Source organism: Hibiscus syriacus, unplaced genomic scaffold (assembly GCF_006381635.1).
Source record: "Hibiscus syriacus cultivar Baekdansim isolate YM2019G1 unplaced genomic scaffold, ASM638163v2 tig00111542_pilon, whole genome shotgun sequence".
Taxonomy (NCBI): Eukaryota; Viridiplantae; Streptophyta; class Magnoliopsida; order Malvales; family Malvaceae; genus Hibiscus; species Hibiscus syriacus.
This window is the reverse complement of record NW_024063115.1, coordinates 133054-151331: the sequence shown is the minus strand read 5'-3', so window position 1 is coordinate 151331 and position 18278 is coordinate 133054. Positions and strand designations below refer to the sequence as shown.

The 18278-nt window shown below is 33.2% G+C and overlaps 1 protein-coding gene across 1 annotated transcript; it reads right to left on the bottom strand.

The window, feature by feature from the left end:
- Positions 1-7890: 7890 nt before the first annotated feature.
- On the bottom strand, positions 7891-11388 carry LOC120164690 (cytokinin dehydrogenase 7-like). The gene is made up of 4 exons (XM_039174355.1): positions 10608-11388; positions 10220-10495; positions 9405-9667; positions 7891-8255 (listed from the first exon to the last, which is right to left on the bottom strand). The coding sequence occupies exons 1-4, from the start codon at positions 11289-11291 to the stop codon at positions 7928-7930; spliced, it is 1551 nt and encodes a 516-aa protein (XP_039030286.1). The 5' UTR covers positions 11292-11388; the 3' UTR covers positions 7891-7927.
- Positions 11389-18278: the final 6890 nt, after the last annotated feature.

The following is an 18278-nucleotide window of genomic DNA, read 5'->3' as shown; positions in this document are numbered from 1 at the left end:
AATCACTAAGTTCGCTCAATGGTACAATAGTGATTTTATTTTAAAACTAAAGAACAACTTGTTTTTATATTATTTGTCTTCATGTTAATTACGGATTGTTGAAGACTTTTGGTGTTCTCTAGTTTGAATCGAGTCTTTCAATTATATATATATTATGGTTTATAGAAAACTGTTTAAATTGAAATTAAATAGTATCATATTATTATAAATATTTATAATTAAATTTAAATATAAACTAGAACGACTCGACTAGAAAAAGATTCAAATAAAGTTTGAATGAAAAAATAGGTTTTTTCAACTCGAATAACTCTAAAATTTTGAACTCGAATCAACTCAACTCGATAGAACGTTAACCCTTACTATCATCATCATCTGTAGATTTAATATAGCTTTGATTAGGGGTAGTAAAATTCAACCCAACTCAAAATAATTAAAATTTGACTCGATGTTAAAAACCTTATTGGAATAAAAGAATTCAAATAAAATTTAAATTATAAGATAGGACTTAATAACTCAATTCATTTAAAAAAAATAGTTTGATTCGATCGAATATTTATCCCTAACTTTGATTCCTGCATAATGGGTCAAGTTTGTCATGTCATTTGTTATAGGATAATAATTAATCCAAACTTAAATAGTTAACAATCCCTCCCAAAAATGAATGTTGCCAATCATTCGTTATAGGATTTCTTATCCAGGAGTTGTCTGTACGAAAAAAGTTTATTGGTCATGTAGAGGACAAAGACGTCTGGAAGCTGAGGAGATGTCTTGTGGGTACTATGGCTTCAGTTTGTAGCGTAAGATGAGGAGACAGAATTAAGGGCTTGGGGATATAAAGATACGGAGAGAGGGTGGTAAAGCATACCTACTAACTATCGAGGAAAAAGAGTTGTATTTATTTTTAGAGGGTCTTCAGTGGTCGAAGTCGTTAAAAGAGGTGAAGCATGCAACATGGATTGAAGTTTCTGGCATCCCCTTTCGCTGCTGGAATGGCACCACGCTGAGGAAGTTGGCGACTTTACGGGGGAATTTTGTGGCGTTTGGGGAAAATATAGACCATGAGTTAGATTGTGAAAAGGTTTCTATCCTTATTACCACTAAACAGAGATCTCAGATTATGGAGGTGGTGGAAATGGTGATAGGAAATACGACGTATGAAGTTGGGGTAATTGAGCTTGGTTTCGAGGATATAGCTGAAGCAATAGTGGAAGCAAAAGATTATGAGTGCGAATCATCGGAGAAGTTTTTCGAAGAGAAGGCGTCTGAAGCGTCACCGGTAAACCAAGAAGCCATGGCAGTCCTGTGGAGGTTGAAGAAGCATTGAATGCTGGCAGTCTTAAAAAGAAACCTGTCGAATGCAATGATGATGGTGGTAAGAATGTGAATGCCAACAGGCTCGTGGAGGATTCTCGGTCACTGCCGGAGACTATTGAAAAAAATTAAAATCGCGTGTCTGATAACGTTGTACCGGTTGGAGGTGTCTCGATGCTGGGCCTGGAAATTGGTAAAAGTAGTGCTAGAGCCGTTGAACCCGAGAGCCTTGGAAGATTTTAGGAGTATGGGCCTTGGTATTTTAAATGATATTGGGCTGAATGTTGGTTCTGTTACGTGGGCCATAGAATATGATAGGAAAATGAATGAAAGACTATGTGTAATATCGGATTAGTTGATTTCAGGTTGGGTCACTATCAGATCATTTGGTTTGGTTTGGGTCGGATCAGAGCTGATTCGGGTTTAGTTTGATTCTATAGAAATTTCGTTTGGGTCGGGTATCGAGTTGGATCAAAATCGGATCAATTGGTTCGGTTCGAGTCAACCTTTAGATTTTTAGGTCAATCAATGTCATTCTTTGTCGTCGTAACTTTCGACGCTAGTCTTTTTTACTTATAGATCAAGAATTTAATGTGAATATATATTGTCATAGTCCAAATTCAGAGTTGGAAGTTATTTAATCAAATATAGAAATGATCTTTTAACTAAATAAAGATTATATTGAACCATTAAATTATTACTATACGTGGTGGTTAACTAGTAGTATAATATAAAATGAGAATAAAACATACTTCATTTTATTATTTATCAATGCTAAAAATAGATGATGATGATAATATTAATAAATTATTTATTCACTCATACTTTAATTATCTGGTTAAAATCAAGTCGAAGTTCGGTTCGAATCAGATATGGGTAAACTAAATTCGGGGTGCTTTCGATTCAGATTGATTTTGATTCAGGTTACTTTCGGGCCAACTAAAATTTGGGTCGGTTTCAGTTTGACTCAAGTTATTTCTTGTTTCAAATCAATTTTGGTCATCCTGTTCGGGTCTCGAATATGGTAAATCGATTCGGTTAATCGTACGAGTTTAATTTGTCAAGTCTATGATAGTGGTATAAGAAAATGTTGTTCCCTCTAGAAGTCTTAGATTCGAGCATCTATGTGCGCAAAATATGTATATATTTTCAATAATTAAGAAAGATCATAAACAGATAATAGTATAATGAAAGTTAATTTCTAAGTTAATTTCTAGCTAGGAGGGGTTATAATACAAATCAAGAATAGTAGAGATGTACATTTCAAAAGAAAATTTCACTTCCACCCATCAAAATCAATACAATCAAAGGGATTTGTCTTGTTTTTTTCTCTTCTAGTGGGATTCTCCCATAAATGCCAAGGATCTGATAAGTTAAGAACCTATTTCAAAACCACTAAACAAAGCAAAAGCTTACAAACGTCAGTATAAATCCATGTTCATTAGTAGTTTTCTCTAACCACTCAAACGTCAGTACAAATCCATATTCATAAATAGCTTTCTCTAACCACTCAAAGCCAGTTGTATTGAACTTAGAAATGCTGAGTGGTCCATCAAGAATCGTGTTTTTTTTAATATGCGGTTAGTACAAGATAACGTCTGTTTAAAGATAACTCTTAACATTTTGATAGTGTACGTTCACATCTCTGGCATTTTCGGAACTCAAACCTGAATCTTCAAATAATAACAACAATTCCTTTACCACAGAGGCCCCTCGGTTCGTGTCCTTTTTTTCTCTCGAATTATAATCGTGATTTTAATATTATTTGTGTTGTATAGATTTTGATATGTTCAAAATGATCGAAGCTAGATTGTTGATGAGTGTCATTTTCGTCATCATGTCATGTATGAAAGTTAGATCGATCATGGCCATATATAAATTGAGAGATATATAGAAAAGAAAATGATGGGTACAACTGTAAAGTAAACTTACTATGAAAAATAAATAAACCAAATATGCTTTTGTAGTTATGCAGAAAGGGCAGCTGCTTACCCTCTCCAGCTTTGTTTTTCTTTTAATGTTCTATGATTTTCAAACAATAATAATATATTTCGTGCCTTTTGGCTTTAGATTCAAATTACTAAAACGGTGCGTATGTATGTATGTATGTACGTACGTATGTACGTATGTACGTATGTACGTATGTATGTATGTATGTATGTATGTATGTATGTATGTATGTATGTATGTATGTATGTAGGTATGTAGGTATGTACGTATGTACGTATGTACGTATGTACGTATGTACGTATGTACGTATGTACGTATGTACGTATGTACGTATGTACGTATGTACGTATGTATGTATGTATGTATGTACGTATGTATGTATGTATGTATGTATGTACGTATGTATGTATGTATGTATGTATGTACGTATGTACGTATGTACGTATGTATGTATGTATGTATGTATGTATGTATGTATGTATGTATGTATGTACGTATGTACGTATGTATGTATGTATGTACGTATGTACGTATGTATGTATGTACGTATGTACGTATGTACGTATGTAGGTATGTACGTATGTACGTATGTATGTATGTACGTATGTACGTATGTATGTATGTATGTACGTATATATGTACGTATGTATGTATTTATGTATGTATGTACGTATGTATGTATGTATGTATGTATGTATGTATGTATGTATGTATGTATGTATGTATGTATGTATGTATGTATGTATGTATGTATGTATGTATGTATGTATGTATGTATGTATGTATGTATGTATGTATGTATGTATGTATGTATGTATGTATGTATGTATGTATGTATGTATGTATGTATGTATGTATGTATGTATGTATGTATGTATGTATGTATGTATGTATGTATGTATGTATGTATGTATGTATGTATGTATGTATGTATGTATGTATGTATGTATGTATGTATGTATGTATGTATGTATGTATGTATGTATGTATGTATGTATGTATGTATGTATGTACGTATGTACGTATGTATGTATGTATGTATGTATGTATGTATGTATGTACGTATGTATGTATGTATGTATGTATGTATGTATGTATGTATGTATGTATGTACGTATGTATGTACGTATGTATGTATGTATGTATGTATGTATGTATGTATGTATGTATGTATGTATGTATGTATGTATGTATGTATGTATGTATGTATGTATGTATGTATGTATGTATGTATGTATGTATGTATGTATGTATGTATGTATGTATGTATGTATGTATGTATGTATGTATGTATGTATGTATGTATGTATGTATGTATGTATGTATGTATGTATGTATGTATGTATGTATGTATGTATGTATGTATGTATGTATGTATGTATGTATGTATGTATGTATGTATGTATGTATGTATGTATGTATGTATGTATGTATGTATGTATGTATGTATGTATGTATGTATGTATGTATGTATGTATGTATGTATGTATGTATGTATGTATGTATGTATGTATGTATGTATGTATGTATGTATGTATGTATGTATGTATGTATGTATGTATGTATGTATGTATGTATGTATGTATGTATGTATGTATGTATGTATGTGTATGTATGTATGTATGTATGTATGTATGTATGTATGTATGTATGTATGTATGTATGTATGTATGTATGTATGTATGTATGTATGTATGTATGTATGTATGTATGTATGTATGTATGTATGTATGTATGTATGTATGTATGTATGTATGTATGTATGTATGTATGTATGTATGTATGTATGTATGTATGTATGTCATTAGCTTAATCTTTGGATACATTTATCAAAAGCATATCATCCCCATGCAAGTGTCTCGTAGAGGATCCCTCCTCTCAAAATCAGAGAATTTATTTATCTAAGAAAATATTAGACATATTGAGTTTTAATCTTTTATATTTTAAGTTTAAATATTTATTATATTTTTTAAATAAATAAATAAATAATCTGACTCTCCTATCGTTTAATTCTAATTCCGTCTCAACTGATTGAGCTAAGGTTTAAGTTCACTTAGACTAAATCTATTATTTTTCCATTGGCTACCCTTTAGAGTTAATGAGATAAAAATTACGTTAAATTACGCATTTAGTACTTAAACTATTAATTTTAGTCCGTTTTATTATCGAAACTTTTATTTCTTTCAAAATCATACTTAATGTTTAGTTTTTTTCCTTTTTATTACCCCTCCATTAAAAATTTAAAGTGTTTAGTACCTAAACTATCAATTTTGATCTATTATAACATCTAAACTTTCAATTTTAAAAAAAATAACTTTAAATTTAGAACGGAAACACTAAAATTAAACAAAATCTAAACTATAATTTTGAAAAAAAAAAATTAAGTATTAAAACCGTTGATTTAGGTACTAAATGCTTGATTTACTCTACATATTATTATTACTAAAAACTCATTTTCTATCTATGAACTGATTTTTTAATAGAAAAGTAGCAGCTTTATTCATTAATTTAATTAGAGACCACTAAACAGTGCATATATATATATATATACATACATAAACAGTAGTATTCCATAATTTGTGCAGTGAAAAAAAGTGAGGGAGAAGACGTCCATGCATGACACGATATCCAAAGAACGTACAGAATGCTGTGCATGGGATTTAGACGATTAATCATTTACCTAATGGTTTGGTGCATTTTACGAGAAGAAGTCATCTTATAAATGAAGCTTTAAAGCTCCTTAAAGCTTTCAACTTTTCTTCACTTTAACAACGTAGAGAGAGGGGAATCGGAAAGAAAGAGAACAAACTGAAAGTGGAAAAAAATGAAGAAAAGAAGGGGAAAAAGAAAAGGTAAGATTTGGAGGAAAAAACGATGTAGATTTGATTTACGTTAACTTTCAAACAATCCCCGAGGTTAAACATTAAGAAAACCTGGGTACGAAGTAATCTAGTTCGGTGATAAAGGAATTATTATTATTTTTTAAGGTCTCTGATTCGAGTACCATGAATATCAGAGGTAAGAGTATTCAATACCAAATAATTGAGAGTTGTCTTTAAAAAAATATTGCATCGTAGTTAACCCATATTAATAAAAAAAACTAAACGTTTTATGGGGGGAACGCAATGAGAAAAAGTTTGAGAGGAGGAGAAGATAATTATAGGGGGGAAATTAATTGATTAATAGTAAAACCTAGGGGTGTAAACGAGCCGAGTCGAGCTCGAGTATTGTGGAGCTCGACTCGACTCGAAAACTCGTGAGCTTAAATTTTTTAAGCTCGACTCGAACTTGAAATCCTAAACTGAAGCTCGTGAGCAGCTCGAAAAGGCTCGAAATGAAAAAAATTTATTAAACTTAACTCGATTGAAGCCTCAAACTCAAACTCGAACATGAACCTTAAATACAAGAACTATTACTGTATTTTTTTATAAAAAAATCAATACATAAATATTAATATTATTAATAATTTATTTCTAAAAAAATAAAATCTTAATATATTATATATTCGAGCTGCTCACGAGCTTTTCGAGTCGAATATCGAGTAGCTCGTTTCGGCTCGTTAAGAACTCGAGTCGAGTCCATTCGATCCGAGTATTTATCGAGCCTTGATCGAGTCAATATCGAATAGCTCGCGCTCTGCCTCGTCTCATTTACAGTCCTAGTAAAACCCTATAAAAATTCTTTAAGAAGTGCTGATAAAACCCCGGGCGTTAATAAAACCCTAAAAAGATGATACTGGGGAGAGTTTTGACGTTTGATTTTGTTTGAAAAGAGAATATGATGCCCATCACTATGTAGTTCCGAGCCTAAGCCAAATTGGTTGCACATCTTTTTGAGTTTTATGCTTTTTATCACCTATTATTTATCATATTTTTGTTGGCAAGTTGAAGCCAATAAATAGGAAATGAGACATCAAATCTTACTTTAGATTTTTTTATTTATCTAATGTATCACGTGAATTCAACGGTCCATTTTAATTAGTTTATAAATTAAAAGTAAATTTTTAGAACATATAATACTTTCTAAATATCGTAGCGTAATAAAAAATAAAAGTAAATTTTATTGTAATAATTATGTGGCTAAACTACACTAGGTATCACCGAACTTTAGTATTTGTATTGTTTATACAATTGAACTTTCAATTTTTGTCAAATATAGCATTGAACTTTGATTTTCGTTTCAATTATACCATTGGGCCGTTAAATTGTTAACAACCATATAAAAAAGTTATCGTTTTGGTGAGGTATCTACGTCGGCAGTCGTCGTTTTGTTAACGATTTAACGGTTCTATGATATAATTGAAACGAAAATTAAAATTCAGTACTATAGTTGACATAATTAAAAGTTTAATGTCATAAACGATACAAATACTAACGTGTTGTGTCAATTTAGAGGCAATGACAACTTATTGTCCACAGTAATAAGCTGAGTTAGTCAAATCATTTGCTAGTCGAAAAAATGCCGAGTCCCCATCTCTCTGAAAGAAACATTTAAAGAAAAGGAAATAAATAAATCAATCAGCAGCATACGGAGTCAAGCTCTTATGATGCTTTTTCCTTGGAGGATTGAATATGAACAAAATGGAAATAAACTTGAGCTGACCCACCAAAATTAATGGGAAATATCAAAAGATGATAAAATTTTCATATGCAGAAAATTAAAGAAATTACAATTGAGAGTACTGATTAAGATTGATATGGGTCCTTTTAAAGATTCGTTGTCCAGGTGCTAGGATAGCCATTGGATCAAAACTCAGCTTCCTCTCTACAAATCTGGACCACTGGTTCCCAAAATGTCGTTTCCAATCCTCTCTTGACTGGTAGTGAGGGAGGTATAGCTTGAAGCCCAAACCCTCTTTTTTGCACCACTTGACAATCTCATGGTTCTGTGCAACTAATTTCTCGACCGACTGACCCTTCGATACGAACCGGAGCAGCGCCACGATGTAGAATATATCGCCTTCCGGTAGCACCACCGATGTCCGATCATCCCACCTGAGAAGCACATTTTAAAATCAACGGAGTCTAAACGAAGTATCTATACTTAAAAGAAACATTCAAGTAACTCAAAAGAACCTTAAATCTTAGGATAAAGTACACAAATGATCCTCTAACTATAGGATACTGCTTTATTAAGTCCATCGATTATTAAAAGTTATAAAATAGTCATTCGATTATGGAGTGCTGTTTGATTGAGTCCCTCGACTAGTAATAGTTACAAAATGGTAACCCAACTATTCATTATGTTATAAACTTGTCATTTTGTGTTAAAATTTTGACGGTGTTCTGAGCTAAACGTTAGCTTGTTGAATGTGATATGATAAAATCTGATCTCATAATATCAAACAATTATCATATCCTAGTCATCATGTTAACGTTCAGCTTAGATAATCGATAATTTTTTAACAACAATTTTGAAATATAGTAAATAATCGGGTTACCATTTTATAATTTTTATAGTCGAATGACTTAACAAATAACAAAATAGACTTAACAAATAACAAAACAACATTCTACAGTTAGAGGATTGTTTTCTAACTTTTACTAATAGAGAAACTTAATAAAATAATATCCTATAATCAAGAGATCACAAGGTATATTGCCCTAAATCTTTAAATCTTACGATCTATATTCGAATAGCTCAAGCTAATAGAATTCAACTATGAGGTAAACTTGTCCGGGAGAAGAAGATCCTTGCTGGAGCCCAGACAAATTATGGTGTCATTATAGCTTATAGTTGGAGAATAAATTTGTTTGTCGTTTTCTCAAATGGCTAAGGACTGACTCCGAAAGTTACTTGGAAAATCTTATTTCCCATAAAAAGAGCCATTTAAAAGACCAAAATACCCAACTGTTGTCCGAATTTGAAACAATCCAGACAGTGATTTTTTTTATCAGAACTGGGTCCCACCCCGTATCTTTGTCCAGAAAGTACCCATTTTTATGTTAACTCTACGTTTGCTTATACGCTAACATACCACCGCTTCACCAAAAACCTAACGCTAATCCTCAAGGAAGGACGTGATCAGGTACTGTTGAACTCAGAATAAGATTGTATTGTACAAAGTAGTTGACCCTACACATGCCACGTGCAGAGATCCTAGTCATTAAGTACGCGACAGAGAAGCAGTTTGGAAGACTTACTTGCTTCGCAAAAGAGGGTAGATCAACATGGGCCCACCGACTCCAGCTTTCAACATCTTCCTAAACACCGTCCGATCGAAGTCAAAGATGCTCGATTTGGATACGAAGATGTTCAGCCAAGGGTGAGGGCTGTCCCAAATGCCGTTGGCCTTCGCGTGTTCTTCAACTCGTTTCACACGCAATAAAAACTCCACGTAACTGACATCCACCTGGAACTTCAACCGTCGGACGAATCCTAGCCGTTCAAGTACACCGCTCACGGCCTGCACCAATCAAAGGTAAAAAAAAAGGGGCAACGGAGTCATTTAATAAAATCCCAGTTTCCAGAAGATGACGGGCTTTTTGGACATTTGCGGAACTAAGGGGGAACAAAAATTTCAGCCGAAATCCCAATGATCAGCAGGGACATGACATAATACTGCCGTAACGTTACTATTTTAGCCTCTACAAATTTCCGATTTCACGAAAGTAACCGGACCCCGTAAAATACGAGAGAAAGGACAGGAGCATCGCGGCCTCGTAGTAATTAAACCCCAATAGAATGGGCACTTTCAACAGCTTTTATTTTTTTGTGTCAGAAAATCCAATGAAGATATATCAACTGTATGGTTAGTTTTCAGCTTTCAACAATGGAACTATATAATAATAAATAAATAAATTGTTATTATTTTCTATAGACGTCGGTTTCGCTAGTGAAACTCTTTTCGGCCCTTGTTACGGCGGCGGAGGCTGACAATAACCCCGTGGTCCGCCCCTCACGCGACGGCTATCAAAACTAGGTTCTACCCAGTTGATTAAATGAAAGGAATCGTTACCGTTTCTATAGTTGAAGGGTGGTCGCCGTTGCTGTAATGGAGAGCCACTTCGAGGCAGTAGAGGACTGAGCCGGCGGAATGAGGGATGTGAACCGGGTTGAACTCGTGGTCCGTGTCCAACGGTACGGATGGCCAACCGTTTATCGGGTCGTCACTGTTGGAGAAAACGAACCCCTCCACGTAATCGAACGACTCACCTTCTTCCCGAGTCACCAGAAACTCAGCATCCCGAGTGAATTCTTCAAACTCGGAATACACTAGCCTTATCCATCTTACCTAATCAAGGAAAACAAAAACAAAAACAAAATATATACCTTAAATTAAACCCTAAATTACGTAGCGTAATCGTGTCAGTACTCATGCACTTAAAAAAATTATAATAACCCACCATGTCCGGAGCGGGTTGAAGCTTGACACTAGCTCGGGTTATAATACCGAACTGGCCGAGTCCGCCGAGGGCTCCGAAAAAGAGTTCGGAGTTTTGGGTCTCGGAGCAAACCGTGATTTCTCCTTTTCCTGTTACAACTTCCAATTCCGTTACATTTGATGTTTGGGGACCATAACGGAATGCTTGTCCACTAACGCCGGCGTTAGATAACGTCCCGCCCACCGTCAAGCTAAGGTAATCGGTCCAAGACCTAGGAGCCATACCGAACAACGAAACGCAGCGTTTCAAGACGTCTTCCCATAATGCCCCGCCGGAGACGTCGATATAAGGAGAGCCGTCGATTGTCAACAGCTTGAAATGGTTTTCCTCCGTCGACCGCATGTCTATCACGAGCCCACCTTCGGCCATCGCCTGACCGTTGATGCAGTGGCCGTTACCCCTCGCCGCAACCGTCAGATGGGAAGTCCGCGACGCGGCCTTAACGACCCGGGCTATATCCTCGGTCCCAGACGGTTTAATCAAAGCTAAGGGCTTAACGGAGTAAATACCGCCGAAATCTTTATCGGATACGCCCGTAATTCCGCCGCTTTCGATGCTGCCTTGGAGGTCGAGGGATTGGGATATGGTGGAAACGTCGGCGTCGGCTTCGGTGCCGTGTACGATTCGTCCCAAACAAGCTATCATCTTTGAAGGCTTGCGTTGCAAAAAATGAAAATAGGAGTATCGTCGGTAACTGTTTTCCGTTTTCCTGTATCGAATTTCAGGTTTCTGTTTCTCTCTTATATCTAAGCCTTGGTGTGCAATGACAAAATAGTAAACTGATTTGATTAGTCAAAAACAAATATTATGAGTAATACATTTATTTTTATGCATTGACAAAATTAATACTAAACATTAAAATATTATCCTAACTTTAAGACAACTAAAACATATTATGGATCTATACGACTGTAAATGCGACGATATAAATCACGAGGTATTAGAATTTGATAGAATCAAATTTATAATCAAATTTTTGATTCGGTTTTAGTTGGTAATTTAAGTATTGAATAAATTTTGATAAACCGAATCGAAAATTTGATCAATACTAAAAATCAAAATTTGCTTCAAACTTCCCGGTACAATCCGAAACCTCTTTTAGGCAACACACCCTATTTTATTGTACGCTACTGGCATTAGACCAATGTCAGATAACTTTGTATTTGTGTGAGCATGTTGTATCAACATAAATGCTTGACATCAGATGAACAACCCAACAACTTCTAACAGATCACCACGTAATTCAAAACAATAACCAAATTCCTCAAGAAGCCGTTCAACCATACCATGACCAAATATTAACACGTTCTGACTACCAAAGACGAGCTCGACAAATCAAATCAGAGGGTGTAGATGATGACAACATATTAATATGTTCTTCAGCAAAGAAAGCCAACAAGCTGACCGGAAAATAGAAAGCTCAAACGTGAAAACAAACTGCAACTTAGACCAATTGAAAGCAGCAATCAGTAACCTTCTTCATTGTAATGTTGATGGACAATCAGCTCTTCACTTCGATTCAAGGAAACAAAAAATCCGAGACATGCACTGGCCGGTCAACCGAAATAAAATCAATCTACTCTTCTTGTACCGTTTGGTCATAGCAGTACTGCAGTAGAAACGATGAAGATGGTCTGATGATAGAAAAATCAATCGACGAGTAAAAAGAAACAACAAAAGAAGCGATTGTTGATGTAGCAGAGACTAAGTCGACGAAGCCGAAGAGAGAAGACCGCGGGATCAACGGAAGTGACGGAACAACGGTAGCAGCAAAGCTGGAGACCGGCAAAATCGATGGCAGCTCACTTTATTCGAGGAAAACAGGGATTGTCGGTTGGGAACCCGATCAAAAGATGGAATGACAGCGGAAGAAAGACGAAATCAAGATCTTTGACTCTGATACCATGTGAGAAAGATGCCATTGATTTTAACTTATCAAAGGGCGGTAAAAGTTGATTTTATGATTAGTAAATAATATGTCTAAAATTATTTATTTGGCATGAAATTTAGAGATGAACTTAAAATTTGTCCACAGTTTTGGATTTTGTCAAGTAAATGATGGTAAAATTTCGTAATTACAAAAGGTTTATATATCCATTTAGTTTGATTTATTTCAGGGTAATTTATATTATAAGTCATTCAGTTATGTTTAGATAATATTTTGGTTCTTAAACTTTTAACAGTTAGAAAATGATCATTGAATTCGTGAGTGATTACAAAATGATAACTAAATTTATTGAATTATTGCAAAATGGACAATAAATTTATCTATTATAATTATTATAACTGTCGGAACAATCCTTAAGCTTTTTAACGGCTAGAATGGGATCGAACCAACTTAATTTTAAAACAAGGGCTTAGGAAAACAAATTTGGAGTCGCCATCGACCGTTGGGTTAGGTAAGTCGAATACTTAAAGAATTTATCTTTTAAAATAACTTTTAGAAAAATTAAATTAAAAGATAAAAAAACGAAACCAATATGCGTTGAACCAGAAATTCATTTGAAAACGGGTTTCGGGAGTCGATTACGCATGGAAAAGGGTGAACACCCCCATAGCGCCCAGAATCTGTACTAATTGATTATACGTCGCTATTATGTTGAGAATTATAAATTTAATTCAGTATTTAAATTATGATCTTTATTTATGAATAATCTTCGGAAAGACGATTCTCTTGTATTTGGGAGACTTTTCCGTAGATTACCCATACAAAATAACACTGACTCAATTTAAAATTGATTAATATAATACTCATGAATCAAACACGTATAAAACACATGTAACATTTATAGGAGAAATATAATACTATATAAAACAAATTTAATACATACCGGTAGATATAATGCTATACAAAAAATTAGACCCGTACGAAAATTAATTTAATAAATAAAAAAAACAATGATATTGACAAAATTAAAATAAATACGAAACACAGGCGAAATTAAGAGGCATCAATACCGTTAAAAGGACTAAAATGATTTCATTAAAAAACATAAAGTTCAATGATATCTACGATAACATCACATTAATCATTTTGTAATATTTCGATAAATTTAATGATCATATTGTAACTTAACATAGTTTAATGATACCTAATGTACTTTAATATTAACTCACTTCATACTAAGAACGGTCTTCGATAAAAGTAGTCTTTTAGTCCCCCAATTTGTAGAACATTTAGTTAATAAAATGGCAAAAACCTGTCTTTGGCCCCATACTTTGGTAAAAAGTATCTTTTGTCCTAAAATTGAAAAGTTTCTTTGATAATAAAATGATAAATTCCCTCTTTATTTTCCCAAAAAAACTACAATTCAATGTCAACCCTTAGTATTTTTGTGACTTCATCTCGGAATACCGTTTATTTTTTAACAGAAATTGACGAGTTTGGAACATAATGATTAGTGGGGTGACCATTTTGTAACTTTTAATAGTCGAGGGACTCAACAAAGCAACACTTTATAGTCGGAAGATCATTTTGTAACTTTTAATAGTCGAGAGATTTAATAAAGTAGTACCCTATAGTTCGGGAACTATTTGTGTACTTTGCCCTAAAAATTATAAGTTCGGATATATTTAAATATCATTTGATTTAAAAATTTCGAGTTAATTATGGAACCATAAGTGTGATCCACTACCAAGAGTCCATTCTTGTGGGTCTTAAGCAGCTCAAGGGCCCAACAAAAGTTACATGGAAATAGAAAATTCTCAAAGCCTAATTGAGTGATTTTGGTGATTTAAACACTTTTTTGTTCACCACATACCCTACAAGGTGCCCTACATGGTTAGGTCACCCTCAATGTTACCCTTTTGAAACCCTAGCTTTGCACTTTTAATTTTTACTGTCCCTTTGTTTATTTAAACATTAAGATCATCTATCCACATCCTAGAACAGGCTAACAGTTCATGAAAACAACCCCATCATTATTAAATTCAAATGGAATCTTTTATCTCTTGATTTGCTTTGATATCCCACCAATGGTGCCAAACTTGTACTACCTTCTTTCCCCCGATGCAATCGAAATCACGATCTAAAGATAAAATGAACATAGACTATTGAAATTCGAACATTATTCAGTAATCGTATGAATAAAATAAAATAAAATAAAATAAAATAAATCACGACTTAATATATTGTATTCGAGTTTTTTCATTATTGAAATTTGTTTACGTAATCAAACTAATAAAAGAAGCTATTTTTGGATAAAGTACTTCAGAGCTTTAAAGTGGTTATTGAATTTATCGATATGTTATAAAACGATAATTAATTTTTATCAAATTGTTACTAAATTATCATAAATTTTGTCACACTGTTTAAAAAAAGTCATTCAAATTTATTGAAATTTTACGCTTATTATAACATTGCAACGATTATTTTATAATACTTTAATAAATTTAATGATCATTTTATAATTTTGAAATTTCAATGATTAAAATGATCATTTCAAAAAATTGAGTGACCTTTGGATGTATTTTATTTAACCTTTTCTATTTAATGGAATTACCCTACGCCCAACGAATTTAAATGGTTGAAATTAAATCATTGTTTCTTTTTTCTAGTAAATATCTTCACGTTTTCAACTTTTAGTCTCAACCATCTATTTTAACTTATCCAACGGTTCTAAATCAATATAAAATTAAAAGAGTTTTTACATTATATAAAAGGATCATGTATATATATATATATATATATATATATGAGATTGTGTGAAGCAAAATCTAGTGATTTTTTTGACCATATATGATGATAGATTTCGTGGATTTTTAGGATTGTTTGTTAAGATATCATATTGTGGAAGTTAGATATAATAGACATATTATAGTTAAGGTGGAAATTTTTTGAAGTTTGTGAGCAAATAAAAAACAAAAAAAGTCACTTTAGATAAAACACTGTTTGCTTACCTAAGCAAAAATGTTTTCTTGTAATAATGTCACCCAAGTTGGTCATGGATCGTATATTTTTATTTTCCAAAGATTAAGATTCGGATTAATTTGATATATATATATATATAGAGAGAGAGAATTACAGTTTGATCTAAATATATTAGTTGTAGTTAGGGATGGAAACAGTTCGAATTTGTGTCATGTTACTCAACCCTATCCGAAAATTTTACAGCCTCCACCTGATCCGATCAAAAAAAAATATACACCCTCCATCTGATCCGAACTCGATCCAATCCGATCCGAAATAATATTAAAAATATTATTTTTATACAACAAAAATAAGGATTTAATTAAAAAAATAATATATAAAGGGTATTATTGTAATTATATCTAAATATATAAGGTAAAAAAAAGTTTTTGGGTCAGGTAATGTATTTTTCACCCTAAACCCAAACTCGATCCGACCCGATTTTTTATATAAAAAAACTCGACCTGACCCGTCAGGTTTAGGTCCTATACCCCTCCCTAGTTGTAGCCAACGAGTGTTAGCATAAGTGGTTGAGATTCAGGAATTTAAGCTTGTAAGGCAAAGTTCGAATCCTACCACTGTAACTCTTAGTGAGCAATTTATAAATTATTGTGTAAATCTTAATTGGGTCTGAGAAATGACCATCCAGCTCAGTTGGTAGAGCACAAGGTTCTAAACCTTGAGGTCGTGGGATCAAGTCCCACGGAGGGCATTTCATAATTTGGAGGTCTCCTACGGAAGCTGCTCTCAACCTGGTGTTGGGGGCAGCCTACTATCTTACCTCCCCCTTACCCCATACATATGGGAAAAAAGGGACAGCCATTTTTTTTTAATTGGGTCTGAGGTATGCCCTTACACTGGACTATCGGAGCCACTCTTTACCTAAACTTTTTTTGTACCAAAAAAATAATTAGTTATAATAGTATATTGTATGTATTGGTGGTTAATCAAATCCTTAACCAATTTTCAAATTTTGGGATGGCGAACGGATTGGGTGGATGTAGATACCTCTTCCTCTATTCTTGTACCCACTTATTATTTTCATATCCACCACTTTCACCATCTACGACGGATAAAATTTTTAAATTCACACATGTTCACGCGAGTACATTCTCAAGTCTATCTCTATACCCACTATCTAACTGGATATTCGCTACACATTTTGTACCCGTCTGTAACCGCTCATACCCACCAATTTGAGATAGAAAAAACAACAATCTTCAATTCTAAAAATGTTTATACCCTAACATTTGGTTAAATTATATGCCATGTCTTATAACATCTTGACATTTAGTGATTTACATAACAATATCTAATTATACCTAAATTCTTAATGATCCAAAATTTATATAATGAGTAGTTAGTAGGCGGAAAGATGCACGGTGGATAAGGTCTTAAACTAATAGATAAAACCGATAACTTAGGTACTAAAACTTAATCTACCCTAAATCTTAATGTAAAAGATAATTACAAAAATAACATTTAAAGATAATTTGAAGCATCATAATCCCCAATTACTTGCGAAAAGACCTCACACTCCGTATCATTTGCACTTGAATCATTATTTAATAGGGTAAAGTATAAAAAAAAATATCCACCGACTATAAGATATTATTTTATTGAGTCTCTCGATTATTAAAAATTATAAAATAATCATTCGACTATAGAATATTATTTTGTTAAGTCCCTCAACTATTAAAAGTTACAAAATTGAAACTCGACTATTGAATATGTTCAAAACCATTTCCGTTAAAAAAATTGGTAGTTGTGTCAGCTGGACGTTAACATAATGATTGAGATATGACAGTTCGTTTGAGATTCTGGTATCATATCACACTCAGCAGGTAAACATTCATCTCAGAATACCGTCAACTTTTTAACAGAGAATGACAAGTTTGGAAGATAATGAATAGTCAGATGATCATTCTGTAACTTTTAATAATCAAGATACTCAACAAAATAATACTCTATAATCGAATGACCATTTTGTAACTTTTTAATAATCGAGGTACTTAAACCTGTACCTATTGTGAGGTGACCATTCTTATACTTCATCCTACTTAATAATTAAAAGGCATGCCTTAATCTTATCTTCTTCAAAGTTAAAAAGTATATTCAATACTTGAGTGCTTCATACAGTTAAGACGTCAATACATGACATTATACATCCAAATACTATTAATTCCATTCTTTTCAAAACATTCTGCTTTTCTTTTCCTTTTCTCGAGCCAATTAAGCAACAATCTTTATGTTTCGATTTCAATTGTTTTAAGGAATTCAATTAGTTTTTAATTAAGAATTGCCCGTCCAGCTCAGTTGGTAGAGCATAAGGCTTTTAACCTTGTGGTAGTGGGATCGAGTCCCACGAAGGACAATTCATAATTGCCGGAGGTCTTTCACGAAAATTGCTCTTAATCTAGCGTTGGGGACAACCTACTACCCTACATGCTCCTTATCTCATTACATATGAGAATAGGGTTAGCTAATAAATTAGTTTTTAATTAAATATTAATAAAGAAGGACGAGTTAAAATAAAGTTAAAAGACTTCTCCCCAAGCAAACCATCGAATGCCAGTTTTCTTTGCCATTATTTATCTACTTAAAAGTTGCTGTTAATATTCGTATTCTAAAACCCCTTCATAGGTAACATTTTCATAATAAATTAAACACCAAAATATCATTAATTAGTAATACATGTTATATGGAGCATCAATTTAAATTTA